The 26308-nt window shown below is 43.3% G+C and overlaps 2 protein-coding genes across 2 annotated transcripts in view; one reads left to right on the forward strand and one right to left on the reverse strand.

The window, feature by feature from the left end:
* LOC1270766 (NACHT and WD repeat domain-containing protein 2) overlaps positions 1–2567 on the reverse strand; it is an 8208-nt gene extending 5641 nt beyond the window's left edge. The window contains exons 1-5 of the mRNA XM_309486.5: positions 2083–2567; positions 1823–1911; positions 526–846; positions 307–451; positions 1–236 (exon numbers count right to left, since the gene is read on the reverse strand). The exon at positions 1–236 is cut by the window's left edge and continues 633 nt beyond it. Coding sequence (XP_309486.4) covers positions 1–236; positions 307–451; positions 526–846; positions 1823–1911; positions 2083–2185 — 894 coding nt within the window. The 5' untranslated portion in view covers positions 2186–2567. The remainder of the gene's footprint in view (positions 237–306; positions 452–525; positions 847–1822; positions 1912–2082) is intronic.
* Positions 2568–6158: 3591 nt separating this feature from the next.
* On the forward strand, positions 6159–11734 carry LOC133393349 (uncharacterized). Its single transcript, XM_061658005.1, has 2 exons — positions 6159–7251; positions 8879–11734. The coding sequence occupies exon 2, from the start codon at positions 9757–9759 to the stop codon at positions 10387–10389; it is 633 nt and encodes a 210-aa protein (XP_061513989.1). The 5' UTR covers positions 6159–7251; positions 8879–9756; the 3' UTR covers positions 10390–11734.
* The last annotated feature ends 14574 nt before the right edge of the window (positions 11735–26308 follow it).

The following is a 26308-nucleotide window of genomic DNA, read 5'->3' on the forward strand; positions in this document are numbered from 1 at the left end:
GATCGTGTACTTCTGGATGTTGGACGCCTCGATACGATTCGGCACGCGGACGTCGCGCAAGTCAGCCAGCAGCTTACAGGCCTCCGTGTCGAGACTGCGGTTCAGGATGTCCACGTACAGGGACGCTTTCTTCAGGTTTTGCAGATTGATGTTGTTGATGTAGCGGATGTACGCTAGGCAATGGTTTTTGGTGTTTTTCACATTAAGTACCCCATTGATGACTTCACGCTCAGTAACTGTGAATGTGAGGATAAGGACAATGAACGTTTTTCAGTTGTTGGGGAGCAAGTAAAGTCCAGTTCTTACCCGACATGAAGTAGTTGTGCGTTTGATCCTTGTCCAGTTTGCCCTGGGCAAAGAGCGAGGCTGCCCCTTTGCGGAACAGTTTCTGCATCTTGGTCAGCGTATCCCACCAGACCGCTTGATCTTCTGCTTGAAGCTTCGGAACTCGCTGAACAAAATGAAAACCAAGAACAAGCATTGAATCAGAGGTTTTTTTTTCTATTTCTTCGAAATTCCCAGTACCTTGTTGTTAAAGTTGATCAGAATGGAGGAGATTGGCTGCAGGATCGAGATCGGCGGTACTGCATTACTGTCCTTTTTGTACCACAAATCCAGCAGCGTCACGTCCACACCCATCGAGGCAAGATCATCCCGAATAAGCTGTAGCTCGGACGAAAGGATGTACGTCGGAATTGGCCGGTAGCCATACTTTTGCCCGAGAAAGACGACAAAGTTCGGCCCCATCGACAGGCGCTGACAGTTCTGGATCTCACGCATGCACAGCTCGGTCGTCATGTGATCGTCCGTTGCCTCGTCTCGTACGCCCCATCGCATGTCGACGACCTTTTTATTGGGTGGGAAGGAAGGTTGAAGAACCTGTTTAGTATTGGGCATGATGTGTCGTACAAAGAAGACACCCGTAGATAGAGTGTTCACTAGGAACTATTTCTGGAACGGTCCTGCGTGATGCACGCCACATCGGTGTGCTAATTTATGTGCTATCATAGACTGCAAGTTGCCAGCAAGTGATAAACCGTGCATAGAGTACACCTGCAGGTAAAGTAAATCATAAATGCCGCATGACATGGTACGCTGGTATGGAAATCAGAAAACCTAACAAAATCCCACGAGTCATAAACAACGCTCGCAATAGGCATGGAAGGGTCGTGCAGGTGCCGTCACTGCCTGCTACGATTATATAGGTTGCGCATGTTAAGTGTGCGTGTGTGTATGTGTGTGTGTGTGCGTGACGTGCGAAGAAAAAAAAGCAGTTCAAACAACTCCCAAACAAGCACTATTGACCCATTTCGAGGCCACACAGTTTTTTTAAGGGAAATTCGTGCAAAATCGCAAGCAGTGACAGTGAACGAGGACACGACGAGTTTGACGACGTCATTTGTTTTCTGCGCCTGGATGGGGGGAGAAGGGCCTGCCGTCATCACAAACATCCTGCTGCCTGTCTAGCAGGCACAGGGGTAGACGCCACCTTTCACCCACTTTTGCGCGCCTGTCACACAGTTATGTTGCTAGACATTAAGCTAAACGACGAGGGAGGGCCGCGCAGAAACAAAACAACAACACTTTATTGGTCTGCTGATGTGTGAAGGAATTTTTTGGGGGAGGATAGGGGCAAATGAAGCGACACTTGACGGTGTTGGACCGTTCAATAAATCAATACGATCTATTTTTGGGGTATGAGGTCGCTTTAGATTCTTTTAAGACGGCTTTATGTTGAATGTCTTTATGTTTAAAATCCCAAAACATATCCTGTAGAGTTTCGTGCGTTTTGTTTGGGCACGATCATGCTGGTGTTACTCACCTGAAATTCCAGCCCATGCTTCTCCCGACAGTAATCCTTGATCCTTGGGTAACATTTCGCCATCAGATTGTTCCTCTCCATGGTAGTATCTAAACGTTGCAGCAAACGAATGCATCCGAGGATGTAACAAAACAGACACAGGAAACGTTAAAATCCACCCTCGAATATCTGAATGCAATCACCCTCTCCTTCCAGTCAACCTTCAGCTTGACCGACGCCAACCGATTACATAACATCCCGCCCTTGGCTTTGCAACGTACCCGTGAACGTCGAGCTGGTAAAGATGCGCACAATTTTCGAACTAACCGGTGGCAGGTTCTCCATCGAGCCGGCAAAAATTGTGTCAATCGTGCGGTCATCCATTGTTTGGCGCGGGGTTTTTTTTGTTTTGTTTTAGAAAATGCGCCCAACACTATCCGATTAGAACTTTGCCTTTGCCCGGTGTGTTTTCCACACCCAGGCACAGCCAGACAGCAGCAGCAGCACAGGTGTATCACAGGGCAGACTGGTGGTGTCGGCACCGTGTCTGAACGGAAACTGAACGTCTAGTTGGCTGGGTAAAAACGGTGCGGCACAGGCCTAGGACTCGCCAACTGCAACGTTATTGCGTTTCGATCAAACCATGCCATCCGGTACAGGTTCGTTGTCATGGTGCTGTTGAGGATGTTTTTTTTTGGAGGCGACTATGGAGATAGGGGTAAGAAGAAACGAAGACAAAGAACAAAGTGGAACTAGCGTACCGGCATTTTCCCGATACCTCAAATGGGGAAGGATGCTTTCGGTGGCGTCGGTGGTGGTGGTGGTGGTGATGACAGCCGGTCAAAGGGAAAGCTTTGTTTTCACTTTCATTGGCTTCCGATTGGTGGAACACACGCCGGTTTCCGGGGACCGACACCATCGCGATCGGCGCAGCAAGGACGCTGCCGCTCATTATGGGCTGAGGAATGGGAAGCAATGTTTACTTATTTTTGTTTTGACTACCCGGCCCAAAACAACGCCTCTCGTACAGAGTGTGTGTGTGCAACCGGTCGTCGTAGTCGTTGCTTAGAAAGTGCAGCGTGGAAATGCAATTCCGGCACAGCCACAGGATTCGAGAGTGAAAAGTTATGTCAATAAAGCGGGAAGGCGCGCCCGGTTGCTATGCGATGGGGCGGCGTTCCCGGTTTTAATGGGGGTTCGGATGTGGAACGTCTAACTGCAACACCCCAGTAATAGTGGTGCATTGCGGTTAGTGTTGTCATTTGACACAGTATTGTTGGTTCGGCCGATTGATAAAACAGCGGTGCACGGTAGAACTGTGCCACGGGCTATGTTTAGGTTTTTGGGAGGAATTTGCGTGGTGGAACAGTTTTGTGGCTTAGTCATGCAGGTGATGTTCTCTTACTGTTGATTTTGATTGTGTAGCTTTTGTTAGCTGTGGCAACATGTCGGAACGAGGACATTCGGTTAACCAGATGAGAGCTTAACCTGTTTATCTGCCGTTGGTCGTATAACTCATATTCCCTCAGTAGACATGGTCATTAGAGAAGGGTTATTTATTCTAGGCCTGCCTAAGCCCCGAACGAGTTTAGCTACATGTGACTTGTTGGTGTGCTCATAGCAGAATACTAAGTCCTGTGTAGGGGACTTAACCCCTTTAAGGGCATGTTGTTAACACAGGTGTTGGATTTAAAACATATATCTGCCTGCAGATATGCAATCTGCAGGACTACTAAACAACGCGAAGATTAACATCATGGTAGATTACCACTGTTGCTTCGATAAGGAGCCATGATGTAAATGTAACCGTGTAACCTAATGTAACAATCGCTAGAAGCGCATACCTGAGTTTAGGCCATAGGATGCGCAGAAATAAATGCAAATGAGATTCGAGAGAAAAAGCAAATTTTTCGGATTCGAAATTTATTTCACATCCTCAACTCTACACAGCCCTAGAATCCTTCGGTAGTCCTTGGCGGGTAGCTACAGCTGGACACTCTTGGGCGCTCTCTGGCGCAGTTGGTCAATTTGTTCACTCCCCCCTAGGCCCCTCCTCACCATCTCACCCTGACTCGATCAGTTCGGCATAGTCCAACGATCAGTCGCTTCCTCTCCCCCCCCCTCGACCTGATCAGTTCGACACGTCCAACAACCAGTCAGGTTCTATTCCTTCCCTTTCCTGTGGTAATTTCGGTTCATTTTTTTCACCGGTTTGTTCCTCCACCCCGTTCTTTCTTCCTTGGCCAAGTCACGGTGGACCTGTTGCACCTTCTGCCGCCTCCTCCCCCACCAACAGGCAAATTAATTACTGCATCACAGGACCGGCAATGTAGAGATAGGTTAAATAACAATTTTACCGGATTCGAATCAATCCCCGAACCGATTGCTTAGAGTCGTGTCACCCAGATTGTTTGAAGTTTCATGATGAATTTCTCATACAACTTTTCGCTCGACTTTTCAGAAGAAGAAGAAGAAGAAGAAGAAGAAGAAGAAGAAGAAGAAGAAGAAGAAGAAGAAGAAGAAGAAGAAGAAGAAGAAGAAGAAGAAGAAGAAGAAGAAGAAGAAGAAGAAGAAGAAGAAGAAGAAGAAGAAGAAGAAGAAGAAGAAGAAGAAGAAGAAGAAGAAGAAGAAGAAGAAGAAGAAGAAGAAGAAGAAGAAGAAGAAGAGATATTAAGACTGAACTATCATCCAAACAATTGAGCAATGAAATATCTTATTATTATGAGAAACACTCAGATAAATTGCTGCCAGATTTGTGCCGGTAGTCTTCTTCTAAAATCCTGCTTTTTTTGCACAACATCTCAGACAGTTCCAATTAGCATTAATGTGATGGAACGCAAAGGAATGATCTCACTTGAAATTGAATCAGTTCAATGAGTAAGACGAATCATCTTCCCCCTCAAGTCTGTAGTGTGATGTCAGTGTCTGTAGCTCCCAAACAGTAGCGAATGTAGCGAATATTTAACAGTCATAACTAGCATCTTGTTAGACTACTCTAGTGTCCAAAGAGCTCCGAATCACACTAGACATTGTTGCGTCTATTGCGAGATGTTTCTTTGTTTTTTTTTTTTTTGGTGACAATTGCACGCAACCACTCACTCTCCCAATTCCCGATCGCACGCAGGAACTGGAGCATTAATCTGCTTCACCAGGCGACACGAGATTTAACCATGTGTTGTAATGGTGCTTGGTTGTGGTTTGTCCCTCCCCCCCTCCCCCCTCTATCCTCTTCTCCCTCCCATATGGTGTTTATTTTTCAATTACGCTCTTAACGATCCGCGAACCGGTGCGCCCGTTCGCTCGGGATGCATGGGAGAGCCCCTCGTTCGCTGCTGCCATTGATGGATGGATCGCAGCAATTGGCTTAAACGATCGTAATCGGCCATCAAACGCACTTGTAGGCGAGCGCTGCTGTGTAGATTGAATCATCACCATCGGTATAAAACCGGTCCGCCCGTGGTGTGGCCGCGTTCAGTCTCTGTTTGGCGGTGCTTTCGAGCAGATTTCGGGCGGCTTTTGCGACTTTCCCTAGCGAGCGAATCATCACATCTAGTATCAAACGGAGGCGTTAGCGCACGGAGATCCTTTTTGCCAGCGTGTGTACACGGACAGCAGGTTCGGGTGGTGTGCTTCCTTGGTTGGACGGTGCAGGTGCAGTTTAGGGTAAGCATCCTAGCCCGCGCGGTGCATCCTTTTCGTTCACAGGCGCATGCAGCCGGAGTGTTGTTCGTGTTGTTCGTGTTGGGAAAAGGTGCTGGAAGGTGCTTGGATGGACGTCAAAAAGGGGGAGATAAAGTGAGGTAAATAAAAAAGGTGTTTTAGTAGAGGAAAGGAAAGGCAAAACCTTGTTTTCAATGTTATGTTATGCTTAACGTCCAAGATGAAAGAAAGTAAACTTGAAGTACGCAATTAAATCAACCCCGTTAAACCATTACAACATCTCTTAATTCCAGCGACCTTTGTGGAGTTCCTGTGTCTTATATGAACCTTATTTGTTTAAAATAGTCAATTCCAGACACCTTTAAACCCCTTTAAACTTCTCCGGTCTCGTAGTACAGTCGTCAACTCGTACGACTTAACAACATGCCCGTCATGGGTTCAATCCCCAAACAGACCGTGCCGCCATACGTAGGATTGACTATCCTGCTATGGTGGGGAATCAATTAGTCACTGAAAGCCAAGCCCACAAGTGGGTACAGGCAGGCCTTGACCGACATCGGTTGTTGAGCCAGAGAAGAAGAAGAAGAAACTTCTCCGTAAAGTTACACGTAGAAGTAAAAGCATTCCAAAGACATCTACAGTACAAGCTCCTCTCGTCTCGGCTTATAATTCAATTGAGCATATTTGCATAAAATCGTGATAATACTCACACTATTGTAGGGGTTTTATCAAAATGCCAACGTTATCGTAAAATACCCTTTCCTCCGCTCCTTGTCTTTATCCCTTCCTTTCATAAGCTTTTGTTAAGGAACAATACCATGGCATACTGTTCATTACAATCACACCGAGAAACGCCCCATCGCCCAATGACCAGCCAGCGACGGGCGCAGCCTGCCACGATGAGAGTCGGTCGGTTGGTTGGGCTTGCGTCTCCATTTTATTTTCCACCACGCGCAACAACGAATGCGCTCTATGTGTATATAAACATGGAAGGTTTTTGCAAATAATAACAATAAATGTGCATAATATTATACATAGAGCCATTCCGAGCCAGAAGAAGGTGGCGCTTCCAGCAGTAGTAAAGTATGTGTGACTAATCCCACCCAAGATAGGAGGAGTTGCATTTCGCGCTTGGTCAGTGCCGGCGTGCGACGTGGCAATGCATCGGATGTGCACGTGGCCGTTTGTTTGCGCTTTCGCCGATCCGCGTCACCAGTGGTTGTGTGGAGCGACCCGCCGATGCAACCGGGTGCTTCGGGTGCTTCGGGTATGCACTTACTCACCGTTCCTGGAAAATTATCCCGATCGAATCACATTTCGAACCAGTTCGGAGGCAGCTGGAGTCGCTATTGGCATGCGCCGTTATGATGGGGAAATTGCTGGTGGTCACAGCATTCGCGTGCCGTTCGGGAGCGCGCACGAAGAAGGTGAGGACGAAGTTTGACAGCTTTCCACCGTCGATGGCGATGGCTGATGAGCCGGGTGAGCTGTTGTTGTGGTTCAGTGTGGGTCTCGGTATCGGACGGTTAGGCTGCCGGGTTGGATTTTGGGTGGTTTTGATGTTCCACCGCAAACATTGGTGGCGGATATTGCGCCAAAAAACACGTACGAAAACAATCAACAGTTTAGTGGCTTTGTGGTTTGTGGAAACCAGGGACTAACATCTAAAGACTTTTGAAACGATGATTGGTACAGAAAAACGTAGAAAACATGTAATTTTGCTGGTGGTATGAAGTCTACAAAACGGCTTGAAATAATGTTAAGCAACAATCACACTTTTCAGATAAAAGGTAAGTTTATCAAGCAGTGAGTGGCATACGGGAAAATGAAGTGAAATGTGTGAAAAGGTTTCCTATCAGAAAAATACTTTGTGGATAAAAACTGTTTGAAAAAATAATGGTTGATTTTCACATAACTTATCTGTCATGTTTTAGTTGTGAATAATCACAAAAATTAGGTATAGTGCAGAAAAGAGTGAAAAATATAAAGGTTACGATTAATATTGAAAATACAACTAAACTTAATTATATATTTGCACAACTATTTAATAAAATGAACCCAAACACATTTTGTATAATACTATAGTAAACCTCATAATTATAGCATATACTGTAATACTAATTCATAGATAATTAATCAAAGGCAAGAATATAACATGTAAACGACATATCCGTGCTGGGTTCGAATCCTAAAAGTATCAAGTTTTCAAACTGTTCAGATCAGTGCTCTTCAACCTTATTAGGATCACGGACCCGGTGTTTGCAAATACATCAGCCGCGGCCCACAGATATTACAGGGTTTCCCACGCTTTATTGGACGGTTCCCACAATTTTTTGGGCTCGTCTCACGATTTATATGTCGCATCCCATAAATTTTTGGTTTGTTCCCTAAATTTATTAATATCATCCGATTGGATATCAATACAATTTAACCAAAAAAAATCTTGGAACCGACCAATAAATCGTGAGAATACACCAACAAACCAAAAAATTATGGGAACCGACCAATAAATCATCCAATAAATCGCCCATATGTCTAGTAGACTAACTTCAAACCATTTTGATAGAAAATATGTTTAATATTATTCAAGTTTAAAATTTAATCTTGATTGTTTGATAAATTGAACGATGTGTGTTAAAATAAGCTTTTCATTAAAAATAATCTAATATTTCCCGAAGTACGTTAGTTCACCCCACGAACCACAAGTGGTTTGCGGACTACAGATTGGAGAGCACTGATATAGATGACATCATCATATGAGTGAATCACAGTTATAGATGGTCCGTTGGTAGTGACTTAGTGTTTCAAGTGTTTTTTTTATAATTAAATGCACACAACCTGAACAATACCAACACAAACTGAATCAGAGTTCTAAACGAAAATAAATTTAACACGAAAAGATCTTAAATCACAAAAATGTGAATATAAATCGTCAGTTTCATTAGTTTAAATGTATGTAGAAAATAAATGACAATTAAACATCATTTATAGCAATTGCATACGCGCTACCAACACGAACTAGTCTCACATTTTGACAGTCAGAAATGAATTTATTTTGTAATCTTGCAGTATTTGCTTGTCTTAGTCATTAATTAAAATATTCCAGAGCAGGGGAGATGATTTCGTAAAACTGTGTAGCCATATTATGGGTTATAAACATTGAAGTTAATCCATACCAAAATAAAACACTCAGTTTTTCGCTTAATCAAACAGTTCTAATGGGAATCGATAACCGTTCGTTCTTGTGCCAGAACACAAGACTTTTCAAACTATCATATCAATCAATCAGAAACTGTTTTTGTGTATTTGAATATTAGCTTTTTTTTAGTGTATGAATAAAGCTCAAAATTTCACTTAAAAAACTCTTTATTATTCTTGTGCAATCCTTTTCCAATTTCGATGACCGCCGCAACGTAGAACATTGACCACAGTTGAGTAAGCACCGCGGTAACATGCATCATCCCTATGAGTAAGTAAGCAAAAAGTGGGCAACCATCGCAGCAAACCGAGATTCGACCCAGCAACCTAGCAACCGCTTAACAGGGTATGATGATGCACACGATGATTCCCCCCATTCCAATTGATTCCGCTTTTCGTCGGCGGACGCGTGAGTATGAGTATGATTGACGTTGGTCGGGGTATGCCAACGTGCAATGGTCAAGATTCAGGTAAATTGTGGTTGATTGAATCACCACCATTCATCCATTTTTGTGTGTATGTATTGTAAATGGGCGAAGCATTATCTTGCCGCCCACATTGTCTAACCATTGAGCAATTCGTCGACCGGACATCGTTGGATCATCGCTGCGACCAGCTGCAACGTGCGTTTGTGTGTGTGTTTGTGTTTGTGGAAAGTGTGATAAAACAAAGCCTCCCCCAAATCGGTCATTTACTTTTTTCTTCAATTGTTGTTCGTCTTTTTCTTTTTTTGTTTTGGCTTTTTCGGAAATGTTTCTTTCACCCACTCATCCAATGTTTTTGCATGATTTACACACGCTTCTTATCTTGCCACACAACGCCAACTCCACCACCACCACAGACCGGATACGGCGGCACTGGAAAGTCAGCTAGTATCGGCATTCCGGGCAGCTGCCCTTCCCGACAACGAATCGCTGGACCTGCGCCAACCATCGCCCCTCTCGCCCGGGGCCGATCCACACTCCCAACATCATCAGCAGCAGCAGCAGCAGCCACACCATCATCAGTTGCCACCCCTCCCGGACTACAGCCGCAAGCGGTCCCATCGGCATACGGATTTGCCCAGCTTTTTCCAGCCCGGCGAGCGGTCCGAGCTGATGCCGGGGCCGAAAAAGGCGAAATTCTCGGCCGCAGCAACAGCGGCCGCCGCGGCCGTCGCTGCCAACTACTACGACAATGCATATCTTTCGTTCGAGAAGAGCCTCCGGGGTGCGTTCGGGGGAGGTGTTGATGGAATGGCCGGCGGCGCGGGCTCCCTGCTCGATGGTGGCAGTGGAGCAGGTTCCCCGCTCGATCCGTACGGTGGTGCGGCCGGTGGCCACCACCATCATCTGCTGAGCCCGATTAACTATACGCTCACGGCGGAAGCGATCAACCGGCGCATCCGCAGCACGCTCGGGCTCGGGGACGAGCCGGATCCGATGGAGCGGGCGCTGGCACTGAACAACGGCAGCAAGCAGGGCACGCCGGACGAGTGCTGCCCGGGGATGGCCAGCCCGGACTGGATGATGCGTCGGGCGGCCGGTTCCAATGCCAGCGGACCGGCGCTGGCCGATACGCGTGTCTACGCACACAGCCCACTGCCACCGGGCACTCCGGGGGCGCTGTACGAGGAGCACGGCAAGTTTGCAGCGTTTTCACCGAGCGATGCAACGAACGCGAACGCCACCACGCTGCTCCACGACCACGACGATAACAACAATGTGGACAAAAAGACGTTCCAGGAGTAGAGGCCCGGTGAAGGCAGACATTTCTCTCGATGATGACTTTAAATTGAGCATTTTTATTTGTTTGGAACTGAATACGCGTAATGATAAAAAGGTGCATAGGTGCAGCAAAAAAGACTTTTCAAACAAAACATTAGGATTATACGACATCACGTACATACGTACATCCACTAAACGGATGCAATACAGGGGTGCTAATAGGAATGCTGGCTGCATGGTCGAAGTAAAAACGGCTTGTAATGCATGCGAACTAAATTTGTGGAAGTGGAAAATGTGTAGAATCTGGTTTCAGGGCCATCTCGGCATCTCGGCTTGGTGCACAGTTTCCAATGCTAAATGTTTTTTTTTTTTGGTTTTAACACATCAACTGCTGCTACTGATCATTGGCGAGCTTCTAAATGTTGAGCTTTATTTCGAGCGTAATTGGCGAAAATCGTCGGAACTGGTAAGACTATCAAAAAAACGTAAACGTATTTGAACATTTGGAAGCTAAGGAAACTGATGCCTATCAAAAACCAATGCATTTGAAGATGGTTAAACCACCTACTGTAATCCTTAAATGCATGCAAACAACACACAAACACACACACATACACATTTCGGTATATTCACAATTTATGAAGTAAAGACACATTATACGCGCAACATTATGCGATTTGGTGCATTTCAAATCTCCACCAGCCCCCCCATCCCCACGTATCATAGATAATCAAAATAATGCAAAAAAGGCATACACACACACATACACACAGAGAATGCTGAAAAGAAGAAGAAAAAAACCCTTGGTGATTAATCTAGACTGATTAGATAATATACAACAACATCGGTTATAGATATATATATATTCATAGCGATCGGTATATATATAAAGAGTGTGTGCCAGTAGTTGCAAGTAATTGAAATAAGGAAGAGCGAAAAGCAAGACATTCAAACCAGCAAACCAATTGGCAAACCAAGCCCACCCTTCTTCCTTCTCCCCCAAAAAAGCAAAAACCTTTCCTCCCCTCAGTTCATAGAGTTAAACCGATCGGACAAGGGAAGGACGAGCCAAGGGGAGCTGATGGTTTGACTCTATATGATCGTAGGGAAAGAAGCGAGAGAAGCATGGATCAATACGCTGTAATGATATGTGTGTGAACAACAAGCATTAACAACAACCCCCCCCCCCCCCCCCCCCCCCATTTAGTGCGACAGAAATACATTGCAAACGGAAACTTACATCTCGAAGGCTAGAAGGTTAAAGAATAGTGCGTGTAAAATTGGCAAAAAACGTCTAAACGGATGGCTTTTTTTTGGAAAAAAACATTGATAAATCTAAAAATGATGAAATAAAAGCACGTTATAAATATGCTGCTGGTGTTTTTCTTTTGTTCTAGTGCACTTCTTGCAAAGAGTTTGTGTAAGTATGAAGTACAGGGGTTTTCAGGCACTTTTGTTATAGGAAATGCACTTTATGCACTGGCTTTCCCCGAGTTGTGCGAATAATACGTTCCAGGGACATTCGGCCGAATATCACGTTTTTCAGCCAAAATATTAATGATAAAACATTAATTAAGATTAAATTTAATAATATGTTGTTCATTATTACTTATTTCATACAATCCGTGTAGAAAATTCGGTAAATTCTGTGTATTTTGCGATTTCAAACATTTAGCACGCAACTTTTAGTCGCGTAACTCGGGGAAAGACTGTAATAGGATTTGGGCTCTATTGCACCCTTTTTGGGCAAATCTAATAGAAATAAAAAAAAGTATCCCACAGCTATGAGAACCCCTGCAAAACGCTGTGTAACAAGTAAATCGTAAATTTGTTGATGACATTTAGTTTTAAGTTTTAATTACTAAATGAAAGAAAAAGCTACTTAAGGAATAATTAAGGCAAATTTGAGCCTTTCTTGACAATTGTACAGTCGTACGACCTAGTAACATGTCAGTGGTGAGTTAAATGAGTTAAAAACCTCACTCGTGTATAAGTAAGTTTATCCTACTTTGAATAAAAACAAAGTAAGATAATATAATAAAAATAATAAAATACGTTTTTAGCCATTTTTATTTTGGTGTTGCTGCATTAAAAACGTTTTTTTTGTTTAGTTTTTGCTATTTAACCACGTTTGGTATTTTGTTGAATGGATGGTTATGGTTTTCTGAGCATGGTTACTAGGATCATTTCAAGTACATTGCACTAAATTCAAGAAGGGCAAAGATCGCCCTAGCAAACGTATAGAAACAGGGGAGAGCGCAATCTAGAGCGTAAGGTGCACTTGAGAGAGTTGGTGAGCATAATACTCGCAGAACACGGCGATTTGACGATCATTACATTTTCATAGCCAAAAGTAAGCGACTTCAATAAAAAACGTATAAAAAAACGTATAAAATCAAGCAAGTTAAAGTATTGCTGAAGCAAAATTATTGACCAGAGTTTATGATCTTTCTTTAAGGTTTTGGATTTTGGAACTGTTTCCAAGACAGATGATTGGTTCTACAGCGTTTAGATTTAGTTTTTTGCAACCCCTTAATGACAACATATTGATTTGAACTTGGTTAACGACATATAATGTGTAACGTTAGGTTGATGTCTCCTCTCTAAGATCTTCTCAAAGTGGGATCAACTTTGCATATGATTAGGTACATCGCTACTATGGTCTAATTTACACAACAGATGTATGATCTTCTACGTACGTTATTTAAGATTGTAGGACACCATTTTCTAGGACATAATATAGACAAATCAAACAGTCTACTGATGACATTAGCACGGATCAGTTTCTTGATCGTTGATTCTTCCATCTCATTTCATCTTTTCAATGGAAAAATTCCGTCGGTCGCTCAATGGAAGCTGACTTAAGAGACACTTCCCATGGGACAGGATCTTGAGTTTGCAAGCAGCATTCACATAACGGTATCCACTCTTAAGTTATTCCTGTTCTTCTACATGTTTGTAATCTTTTAGTGCAGTAAATGATGCCAATCCGCCGCAAATTACCCTTTGTTTAAGGGTTTTCAGTAAACAGCTATTTAATTCCCCATCTTCTTCACCTTTAAGGCAACATTATAACAAGAGGCTACGGCTCAGAATGGGAATTGAATTATGCCTGATCCTAAATAAGCCGGTACGTGCATCTAATTAACTATCGTAACCTCCGGGATTAATGACTAAATTTATTCAATTATCAAGTTGATCCATAGTAGCAGTTATCGAACGAACCAAATGGAACATCTTGTTGATCATCAGTGATCATCGTTATACTCCTAAAACGTTTGCATTAAAAAAATGGATAAAATTGTCGATTTTTCATGGGTTTATATCAACCCTCGCTAACAAAACGTTGATTGCACTTTCAAACATAGTATCCCATGAGTTAGTGGACAAAATTTGACACCTCTATCTGTTGAACTCTAATTGTGACCGCGCGGCTACATGAGGTGAAATATACAGCGAAATGAACTATTTGACAGGTGAAATATCTGACAGGTAAAGGTAAAGGGTTGGGGGAGACATAACATCCGCTTTCGAATCTCACTTAAAAATAATATCTTCTTAAGCAGAACATTCCCTAATTGGAAGAAATAATGAACTGTTGACTCAAAATGGACGAAATACTCCATATTGAAGTCATTCAATGGGTCGAGTTACAATTTTGTGCACGTTATTTGTTTACATTGCACATCAGCTGGTTACTGTGATGCTTTATCCGTCAGATATTTCGCCTGTCAAATAGTTCATTTCGCTGTATATTTCATCTCATGTTGCCTCGCGGTGATGACCAAAAAAGTGAAGCTACAGTAGAACGTCGATTATCCGGGGACGGATTAACCGGCGGGCGGCTTAACCGTGCGCATAAATCTGACAGATGTTCATACGTACGGCGAAAGTTTGCAGCGATAGTCAATTGGGGAACCAGTTTCTTGTGCAGCTCTGTAGTGTATAGTGGTATTTTCGAAATTCATTTTTGTTGATAAACAGTTGTTAAACCTACAGTTATTGATTAAAATAATATTCTACTAACGATTAATCCATTGATTCCGGGAGAATTAATCATAAAACTAGTGAATTTCATATGTTTTATATGCGTTTGACATTTCTTGGACCATTATCCGTGCAAATCGATTAACCGGCAACCGTCCGATCCCGAGCTGCCCGGATAATCGACGCTCTACTGTACTTCGTTATGAAGCATGGCGCCTAAAACGTACTCCATGGGTCAGTTTGTGGGCGTCGTACAAACCTGTTCCGCCATCTACAACATTTTGGCACTATTAGACAACAATCAGAGTGTCGAAAGAAAGTACAGTTACGAATGTTCAACGTTCCTGAGCGACAAGAAGCTCCAGATGATGATGAGAATGGAGAGCGAGGGAAATGTCGAAACATAGCTGCGTTTGCATTATTTGGAGGTCGACGGAACAGGTTAAACAGTTAAATAGTACAGAGAATAAACATATCAGTAAGCAGAAATCGCGACCACTTGCTTTGCAGCGGCAAGAAATGACGCTAAAACTCAATTAGATCATTTGAAGTGAATGTAGGTGGAATTTCCCTAGAACACGAACCGAACCAACATCCTCCAGCTTTGTCCCATCGATTTTTTTTGGAGATTTCTATTCGCAAGTAAGCTTAAACAATTATCTTTCAAAGGGAGTTCATGAATTATCTCTACTAGTTTATTTTTTCTACAGCCAGTCGAAAAAAGTCCATGTTTTAATGCCAACGTTAGGCTAAAATCAGAGGAAAGGACTAAAAGTAGAATCCATACATTTTTATGTTTGCTTTTAATTAATTTTGTTGTCACTGAACAATCCAAATTTCACGTTTTTATTTGGTCGAAAATTCTTATTAAATTATGTATTACACTAGAAAACCTCCCCGTGTAGCAAAAGAATTCTCTCTTTTTTAATCCTTTTATCAATCAGCCTGAACATTGCCCGATTGTGATGAAATTGAAGCTTTTACAGCGTCCCCCATTGATAAGGTATAAAGATTATGCAAACATGTAAACATGCCGTTGGTCCAGAAAGCATATTCACTTGGAGCCTGCACGCCCGTCGCAGCAGCAGCAGCACCCCAACGCCAAGGAGAATGTATGGAAAACAAACAGACAGTGGAACACTTTTTTGTTCCCGGAAAATTGGTAAAAATTGTTCCCGTCAATGGGTAAAAAAAGACGAGAAAACAAGACGACGAGAGTTTCCCGGGCGGCCGTTCGGCACACAATCCAAAACAATCAATTGATAGGGCAAGTAATAATAATTGCTTCCTGAGCTGCCAGCTGCCAGCAAATGCGGGACGAGATCGAGTGAGTGAGTGAGATCCTGACCGTAAACGGGATTAATGGACATACTCTGGGGCAAGTCTGGAACACCGACCCTCCCAACTACCGCAGGGCATCGGAGCTGGGTAGAAATTTCAATTATTCTCAAAAGAACGCTCGGCATATATCGACATCGACACCTACCCCCCCTAACCCTTCATCCCGCAGGAGTTTGTGCTCCTTGCGATCCACGTACCTTCGGCTCACATGTGTTGCAATGTTTGTGAAGTTGTCCGAGCAGCCGAGTACCGGACTCGAGTTCCTGGCTGTCTGATATAGCCCGTTTCTGTTTCGGCACACTCATCGTTTGCGTCAACAAAACGGTTTGCCCCAAAACAATGTATACTTCCTGCTGTGCTGTGTGGGCCACATCGACTGTACACGCTTCCTTTTTGCCGACGACGACGACGACGACGACGCCAACTACGATGAGGAGTTGAGGATGAGCGTAAAATAGCTTCCGACAAGAGCAAATAAACAGCGCGCGAACAAGCGGCACAGTCCTTGGTAGGCGGCGAAGAACCGAACACGGTGTGGTGTTAGAAATAGACGAAGAAGAACGAAAAAAAAAAACGCCCGAACGAACGGTTGTAGTTCCGCCGCGTAGTTCCAAACGACCGAAAGACTCGCACAATCCTTTTCGATGGATAAGCAAATATTTTTACCTTTTTACAACGCCCGCTACAGCGCCGCTGGAGCGTTGGTTGTAAGCGTGGGGTATCGGGGCATCCGCGTGCATGGTGTCGATATTGACCGATGGACGCGTACTGGAACCTCCAGGAAGCCAGGATTGTTGCTCGAGCTAGAAAAGCGATTTCACTTGCTAAACCATACCACAACGCAGCGTTACAGCGTGGCACGGCAAGAACTGGCCGCACAAAAAAGCACACTGTTCAGGGTATCAAGATTCCACACCTAAACGAGAAGTGCTGGAATGTTTTCGAATTCAGCAGCTCGTCGTTGCGGACGTTGTTCCTCAATTAAATCAATTTGCCACCGCGAGACTGTTACGGTAGGACACATTTCGGCACAGTCTGTGTCGAGGAGGGCTCTGGGTTTTGGTTCGGTCAAAGAAAGCCAGAACGGCCTTGCCACTTTTTCTATTGGAGTAGCGACGAGTGGTCGAACGATTCTAATGGTGCATAACTGATGGTGACAATATGTCACCTGAAAAGGACGTATGGGACGACGACGACGACGACAACGACAACGACGACGTACAAATTACCGGATATCGGTGGCATAATTAGCGCGATCGGGCAAGCGATGGAAAGACTTTGATTGACGGCTGCCATCTCGAAGGAGACGTAGTTTTCAGTTGGAAGTTTCAGTCAATCGAAACGGGAACGTTGAACATTGGAGAGGTTTGGAGAGATACAGTGCGAGTTGTACAATTCAATTACATTTGAATTGCGGTCGTCAAAGTCTGAATGTGACATCAATGTTTGCTATATAAAAGTTCTTTAAAGTTATGACATTAATTCGTAAACTAAGACACATTAACCCCTTTCTAGAAACTAAAAGCATCAATTAAACTCTTTATTCCTAACGAGACAACAAAACAACACCAAAAAAACGCTTAACGCAGAACGTTTTTGCGCGCGATCACTTCAATTGCGTAGCTGTAAAGTTTTGCGTCTGAGCTGCTCTCGCGTACAAACAAACAGCTGTGCAACACAAACTTAACAATGTTGATTCGTAAATCATCATAAAGCAGTAGGCGTTGGGTTCCACAGGAGGCGCACAGGAACAGGCTCTTAAGGAAGAGTGCGAAAACTTTGTACACAGCGCTATGAAAACAGGCCCATCACTCCCATCCACTCCATCCGACGTCCGATGTACCTACACTACAAGTGGACTCACGAGCTCGTCGTGAGAAATGTGCAAACATTGATTCATAAATTCGCTGCCAGCGAATTCCCCCTGGTTTTGCACCAAACCTTACCCTGTGTGTATGTTTCCATTATCGATGGAGTTGGCGGTATCCCTCCTCATCGACAGCAAGCAAGCAAGCGTTTGTAGCAAACCCGTTCGAGAGCATGACACCCCCACCGAAACGGGTTGAAACAACAACAATTGTTTACCGGTGGCGATAATGGAAAGCGTAAACTTTTGACGCAACCTTTTCCGCCCGGCCAAAGTGCTCGGTTTTTATTGTTTTTTGTTCTAGTAGCCATTGGAGTTGTTGGGAAGTTAAGAGTGTGTCGAATGGTCTGAAGTGGACTGTTGGATGACGATGATTGGTATTTGTGTGCATACACATCCCATGAGTCTGGTTAATCAAGTTTAGTGAATTATTGAAAAATGTTTGGCAGAGATGTCCACGAAACGGTTTATTACATTTGAAAAGATTAAATTAACCCTGTTCTAGTCTATAGAGTGTGCTCCTGATTCCTGGAGTGGAAATGTAAAGAATATTAAATAACTGCAATCAAGAAGATGAGCAAATAACAGAGCATCATTTGGTTGATTTGTGAGGAATTTTATACTTTTAATTATTTTTACGTCTACCTGTAATCCAATAATCTTTCTTGAAACTGAAGGTATGTTTATAGTCAAAAGTGCTCCTAGCTATGTTTTTTTATCTTTGAAGTTATTTTATGCTCAACTTATATTTCAGCTGATGGATATAAACCAATCATAGAACACAGCTGTAAATCCCTTTGATTTTTCTTCTTCTTTTGGCTCAACAACCGTTGTCGGTCAAGGCCTCTCTGTACCACTTGTGAGGTTGGCTTTCAGTGACTTTTGGATTACTCCCCATAGCAGAATAGTCAGTCCTACGTATGACGGCACGGTCTAGTTGAGGCTTGAACCCATGACGGGCATGTTGTTAAGTGGTACAAGTTGACGACTGTACCATGAGACCGGCTAAAAAATCTCGTTGATTACTCCCGTCTAGAGATTAACTCAAAACATTCAAAAAAACCTACCTTAAGAAGGTATCAATAGAGCTGACAAATCGAAATTAACACCACAAAGTGCAGATTTATTGCTTCAGAGTCTATGAAGGACTGACATGAGGTATGTAGACAAAGCAAAAAAGCATATTATAGTTGTTAACGTGTTAATTTCCTGCTCCTGAGTTCATGTCTCAATTGGAATGGGTCCTATCTGCAAAGAATTAATCCTATGAAATGGACCTTAACTTCTTTCTCTTCAATTATCAACATCATTTTTATATTTTAGAAGACTTATACCCGTATTCTGAGTTATTTAGACCTACAAATATACAGTTTGCTTTTCCTAACAAATAAAATTCTGACTCAGCTGTCTCCATACATGGCAAATGAAGTAAAAATACCAGCAAAAAAACCTTGAATTATCAAAGGAAAATGATATCTCCTTCTTACAGATTCCATCTCCCATCAAATGTAATCTGTATCCCCAAATGACACCGGTATCAATGACACACTGTAGCGTTTCAAGGGAATCTCTAAACAAAAAAATCACCACAAACTTTGATCCAATTGCCAGACATCGCCCCTTGCGTCAAGTTGATTATGTGCTCACAATCTGCTCGCAGTTATTTCCTTAATTAAGAACAATAGGATGACGCTGTTCTGTTGCAGCTTGACGGTGGGGGACCCTTCTCTGTAAAGCGATATTAACAGATTCTCCCCATTCCTATCTGTTTGTCGAAATGCATACCAACGCTCCCCTAGCAGCAGTAGTAGCAGCGGCAGCACCATCACCATCTGTACAACATCCTTGATCCGCAGTAATTGAGCCAACGCAGCAATCTACAAAACAGCGCAATGATCGCGGTAAAGGAAATCAGCGCACACACACACACCCTTACTATACAGCAGTCGCCCCATTACAGCTGCGTGCCTGGTATGAGGTGTCGGTGTTCGTTTGCTGTCGCATTTGCATTTTTGTAAAAATCGGCCTGCTTCGGCTGATGTTGCCGTTGCGCAGGCCGTCGGTTAGTAGATAGTGTTTGTTCGTGTAGATTGCGTGCATATTGCGTGAACGTTGGAAAGATTGACATGTCCTCGTAGGAACAGGTGTCACACAGTGTAGTTGTTTCACAAATAAAGAGCATATTGCAACCCAAATAATTATAAAAAATAATAAACTTTTTGTATGATCAGACATTGTGAAATAATTAATTAAATGTAAATAAGTCCTAGGTACTAAGTTGTATGTTTAATTCGTTAATTTCCTCTCAAATGAAACTCAAAGCATGCTTTGATTATGACGCCCTTTTCTGACAGCTCTGCAGACAATGTCATGTAACACTGTCAACACGGTGCACGAGACAGCATTTCCACGAAAAAAGGAGCCCTGTATGCACACACACATACACACACATCCCAACAAAAGCGAAAAACTTTAAACGCCGCTATTTCCATAATTTCATCAAGAATATCTCATTTATAATTTACATCCCCAGACCAACCCCCCCATGTCCTCAATATTCCGGAAAGAGAGAAACAAAAAAAAAGATACAAAAAGGAAACAGACAAAGAATAATAAACCTAAAGACAGTCCCATCCAAGCCCAAGGATGCGGCCGGTTGCGCACGGTGCAATGCGAAATTCCGCTTGCGGATGCATAATTATAAATTCATCTTGGAGAACCGCGCTCCGCCAAACCACAGTGCGGTGATGAGGTAAGGTAAACGGTTCTGCTGGGTGTAGATTGTGTGTTGGCTTTCACTTCGAATTGCCTTGACGGGTGTGTGGGCCTTGTTGCGGCAACGCTCAGTGGCAAATCACGTTTATTACAAGGTAAACATTTGATCCTTGGTGGCATGAAAATTTGAAGAAGCCGCGCGCTCGTACACTGGGACACTTCTTCTAGCATCGGTGCTGTGGTGCGATGCCGGCGGGCCTCTGTTTGTACACTGCGGTGTAGGAGAAGGGCTGTGCATTGTAACAAACTTCGGGCTAGGGCCGGGACAGATTGGAAGACTTTTGGCACGAACAATGACTAAATTTTGCGCAAAATGATACAGTCTGGGAGGGGGGGGGGGGGTTCGGGAAGGGGTAAATTATCAATAAACCGTTGGAAAGCATTGTCAATACATTAATTATGTATGACATCGATCCTTAACAGCAATTATCCGTTGCGATGAAGCTGTGGTGCTTTGCAGGGCGGATGGGAGTAGAATTTCAATTTGAGGTTAAAATAGACTCATTTCATACAAATTGCTTATCAAAATGAGTGCAAATTAAGACATTTAGAACGTAGAAGTAACCATGCAAGATATAAAAAGACATCAATCATGGGTATTAAATATCATGAAGAGGCAAATAAAGTTATTAAAATTTGCATAAAATGTCCTTATACATGCAGAAGGTCATAAATTTCAAAACATGAAAAACGTGTATCCAATCGATATTGGGCTTAAAATCACAATTAAACCTTTTCTACTCGTTGCGGTTAATTAGTGGCTTCGGTAAGCATTCGGACTGCCACACTACTGGTTGTGGGTTGTAATCTTGACAGCATCGATATTTTCACATTAAAAACAAACTTTTTTAAACGCTTTGCCTTGCCTTGAAAAACAGTCTCATAACAAGGTAAGCTCATCAAACCTACTATAGAGGACGGACTTTAAAAAATGAAATATCTTTACAGTCCCGTGTTACGGTCGTCAACTCGAACGACTCAATAACATGCCCGTCATGGGTTCAATCCTAAAATGGACCGTCCTCCCGTAGCAAGGATTTGACCATCCGGCTGCGTGGTAATGAATTAAGTCTCGAAAGCCTGCATAGGCCGGCATGTCCGCCTAGGACGTTAAGCCAAATAGAAGAAGAAGATCTTTACAGTCTCGTTAATGCTGCTGGCGGATGTGTTGCTCCGTCGCAGCGCCCAACGCCGGTGCTTTACACCGAGTCGGGTATATTTTTCCTTCGTCGACCGGAGAGTGCCTCCGACTATTAAGAAACGAGCGATTCTGAGGTTTGTGTTCGAATGCGCTTACTTTATTTAGGTTTTCATCTATTATATGCTATTTGGTTGCTGACCGCATATAGGTCAGCTAACTGTATCTATGACTATTTTGATAACAAGTTTTATTTATATTTAATGCGACATGTACCTATGGTTTATGAATTGCGTAAAGTTACTTCCTCGTTTGAACCGTGAGAACGGTTGACTACCTTTTTATGTTTGTTGCGTTTCTGAAGCGCGCGCTATTGCTTGAGGCGTGTTTTGCTTGAACTTTGTTTTAACTTGAGGTGTTTTATCTTGAAGTGTTTTACTTCGCTACATCCGCATATATGCTTTTACTTCATAATGAGGTCGTACGCAACACTCGTAATGTGCCAAAAAAGGCAATCAGAAAAAAAGGTTTCCAACTCACTATAATAGCCCAATAAAAGCCCTTATAATCAATTACACTCCATCATTCCATGAAAATGAAATGAAATTGATAGAGACACACACCCGGATCATCATATAATTTAACCACCAAAACATAACGAAGCGAAATCATGATCCTTTGCACAGAAGGGAAGGTGTTTATCGCCGACCACACACACACACATTTTAGCAACATTCCCTCGAAACGAAGGGATATCTCTCTTTGCACGACTATTTATTTAAGGTATTTAAAAAAGGCCCGTGTTTCACCCGGGCTCTAAACGCCCGCTGCAGGAGTACACACCTATCCACCGGCACCATCCAAGCAGGCAGGCAGGCAGGCAAAATAAATAAAACCGCTTGAAAAGTAAAATTTATGCACACGGTTGCGTACGAACTCAACAAGCGGGTACGCCACAACCGCCACCGCTCAAACGTTACACGCAATCAAAAAAGCAACCCACCCGATTTACCCTCCGCGCCCCTGCCACACCACAAACTTCAACGGGGCACGGTCAGTTAATAATAAAACGCACCGGAAAATTATCCCCTATCTGTTTTGGTTTCGGAAAAGTGGCGTGGAAGAAATGAAGGAGCGCCAAAAAAAAGCGACTCCTCACCATATTCAACTCTCCGAAACAAAAAAAAAAAAAAAATAACAGTGGCTCAGGTTCAAGAGCAGGGAGTGATAGGTGAAGAAATCATTCACACATGAACGCACCACCGTTTGGCGCTGTGTGCTGTGGGGAGCACGCGACGTAGACACAAAGTCGGGCGGGAAAGTAGGGAAGAGAGAGAGAGAGAGAGGGACCCAGGTCGAAAGAATATATTTTCCAGACGCACCAAAAATCAGACACCCGCACCCGCCGTGTGCACACGTAAATCGTGGAAGAAATACATTAGCATCTCCCCTCCAATATCCCTCCCGTTTTATGGTGGCCACTATACACCTTTTTTTGGTGTTGTTGGTTTTCTCGAGTTCTCGCTTTTCTCACTGAAAAGCGTCCGGCGAAGGGCTACCAACGCAGCGTTTGCTGCTTTGCGAAGAGGGCTACACCAACCGGAGATTGTTTACTTTAAGGCTACACCAGTGCAAAATCTTCGCCCACCGCATTCGGCTGCTTCGCGACTCGAAGGGATCCCGGCGGCGGCGGCGGCCGGTGAAGCGAGCGCTACGGTGCGGAGTGCCAAAACGACAAAAGCCGACAGCGGTCCGAGACCGTCGGGCGGGCGATCGATAAAAAAGCACCAGCCGTCTTTATATACCATCACACCGCCAACTTTTCTTATGTACCCGTTTGGGAAGGTGGAAGCTTTTGGGAAGCTTTTTTCCATCCTCCGTCCACTCGCTCCATTCCAACGCCTGCTCGATCCGTGCGCGCGGCGAAACTCGTTTGCTCACTTTTGCCGACTAGAACGCAACGCGTGCGTGCGTCTTCGGGCGACGGGGGGGCCAGCCGGCAAAAGACAAAGTGGACGGGAAGGAAATTTCGATCGATATTCATGTTGTTTCCCATTTTCCCTTCGCGCCAGGGGTATTCGTGCGTGTATCGGTCGACTACCGGTCGACCGTTCCCCTACCGTACCCGGTGCCGTGGCATTTGACGTGGCACTGGCGCGAAAGACAATCGAAGACGCCGCTGGCGGCTGCCGCGCGCCAGACGCAATAAATTGAACGATCGGTAATTTTCATGAATTTTTCCACCATCCCCTAGCTCACGAATCCTCGCGCTCACGAACGGATGCGGTGTTTTGCTGTCTTAAATACTTTTCCCCTCCCTGGCCTGCCTTGCTTGCCTTGCTCCACGGAGGGAGCTCATCCGAGAGTTTGCATTGTTAGAACAGAGATTTGTGGGGGTTGGGAGGGGTGCTGCTGCTGTATCGTTTGGAGCTAAAACAGACTGGTGCCGCCGCGGTGTCAGCTTATTTTCGTTAGGGGAGGACAGTGTCGTAAAAAAATGAATTTGAATGTGGGTTCAAGCATACTTTTGCACAATTATTTAGCATTGTTTGGCACGGTGATGTTGTTTACAATATAATTTCGCATGGAAAATTATGCAATTTTGACTGGATTTTACGACTAATAACTAAACATAGAATATTCAAGTTTAAGGGATAGATAGTAAATTCGTTAAATGTAAAAGAACATTTTTAAGTACTATTTATGTGCTTGATCTGCCACACCAAAGGTAATAAGCGACAGCAACTGAATTAGATTAATAGTAATCCAATATGAATTAATTATGATATCTTGTTTGAAATTGAAAATGATCATTCAAACTATGGTTGGAAACAGAACGACAAAAGGAAAATTAAAATTATTAAAAAAATGATCAATTACTAGTATTCTTTGTTAAAATTGCTTCAAAATAATTAAATAGTTTGGCTCTAAATAAGGACATTGACATTTTATCTAATTGTTTTGACAATTTTACTGCGAAAAGCTAGTAGTTAGTGCTAGTAAGCTAGTAAAAGCAGATAATTTGTGTATATTTAGTACCATAGAAGCAAAGAAACATCAATAAGTTTGTATAATTTAGAAATATCAAGGTAAATAAAGATAGAAGCTTTTCATAATAAACTTGAAACTTCTTATTGATAATGGGTATTAATATATTTTTCCACCAAAACTCTCATTAGTACAAGTTTAACAAAGTGATAATTGCATTTTGAAACCTCACACAAAAACCCGATTCTAAAATTTCTTGTCGAAATGATTCCTTCTCCAGTCTTCACCGACCGCAGCCAGCATAAACAGCCATTAAAAAAGCATGGCACGATTTTTATTGCGCATCACGTTCCAACGAACGCTCCGCGTACCTCGTTAGTACCTCTTTCCCATTGGAGGTCCTGAGCCTCTCAATATCGGAGGGGTTGATTTGGTTGAACTTCCGGCTGGAAAATTTGCACCTTGCACAATCCCAACTTCCTCTCCAACGGCTTCTCCTTCCACTCTTCGATACAAATGAAGGTTGATTGTGGTTTTCAACGGGAGGGAGGGTGGAAGTAGAAAACGAAAGTTATGATGTTTTTCCTTCAGCTGCTCAAAGAAGGCATTTGTGTGTGTGTGTGTGTGTGAGTGTGTTGAATGTTGTTATTTTGATTTGCTCACCCCCAACTTCTCGATCGGCGATCCAATACTAAGAGCTTTATTGCTATTCAACCAAACTCTCGTGCAATCAGTGGGCAACGGCGAAGTTGATCTTTTCTTGTTATTGCTTATCTAGGAAAAATATTTTCGCTCCCTGTTTTCCTCAGTGATGAAGGTTCGTGTTTCGCCCTTTTTGCCCTGCTCTTCTTACGTGTGGTAGAAATGTTCCTCAAACCCTGCGCCACTAGTGCAAAGATATGATCGGAACCGAAACGTTACCCAGCAAACCAGTACGGCAGGGCGGCAGGTGTTTGCATTCCAATCAAAAACTGTTATTTATTTGTTTTCGCTTCTTTTGTGCAGCAGTACAGTGTCTCTCTCTCTCTGTCTCTTTTGGTGGGTTCGTTGCTTTACACGCATCTGTCAAATGCCATCGATTCGAGCTGGCGCACGGAGAGTGTCTGACTGATGACGACAGCTCGGGCAGAATTCCTCCATCCCCGCCCCCGCCCGGTGGAGACATTTGTGTGCCGTTATTACCTTCGATTCGTTCCCGTTGTGTACATAAGCTGACTGCAATGTGGGCTGTGTGTGCTTGGTGCGATCTTTTTACTTTGTTTTGGAACATTTTCGATAAAAAAGTCCTTTTTTGGGGATTTTGTTTTTTCTTCTTTTTGGGGCTTTAATCGACAATCGACTTGTTGTTCCTGCCTTCGTGGGGTTTTGTGTGTTTCAGATACAGAAGCTCAACCAAGAGAATGAACCGATAAGCCCCCATACAGTGTATGGATGGGTCATCTATTGTATCGAAAGCAAACAATGGCCACGAAATATTACGCGCAGCGTGCAATTGTCAGTGTTGGACTTTTGGACAAATATTTCGATCGACATCTGTCGCCCGAACTTCTATTGTTCGATTTTACGTTCTTTTATGCGTGTTTCTTTAGCGAAGCAGAAATATGGTTGATTTTTTTTAATTTCTCGTAAGAACGACCTAGTCTGTTGTATTACGATTATTTATTTTATATTTTTTAAAACTCCTAATAATTTAAAAATTATATTACTTAAATATCAAACAGCCATTTAGCGTTTCTACAAAAATGCTCTTCTTTTTCCCCTCCAAAATCCCCAAAGAACAAGTAGCATCCCTACTTTACATACCACTTTACATCTACAAAACCCACCTACCCGTCATAATCTGTGGG

The sequence above is a fragment of the Anopheles gambiae genome, chromosome 3, assembly GCF_943734735.2.
Source record: "Anopheles gambiae chromosome 3, idAnoGambNW_F1_1, whole genome shotgun sequence".
In the NCBI taxonomy this organism is placed as follows: domain Eukaryota; kingdom Metazoa; phylum Arthropoda; class Insecta; order Diptera; family Culicidae; genus Anopheles; species Anopheles gambiae.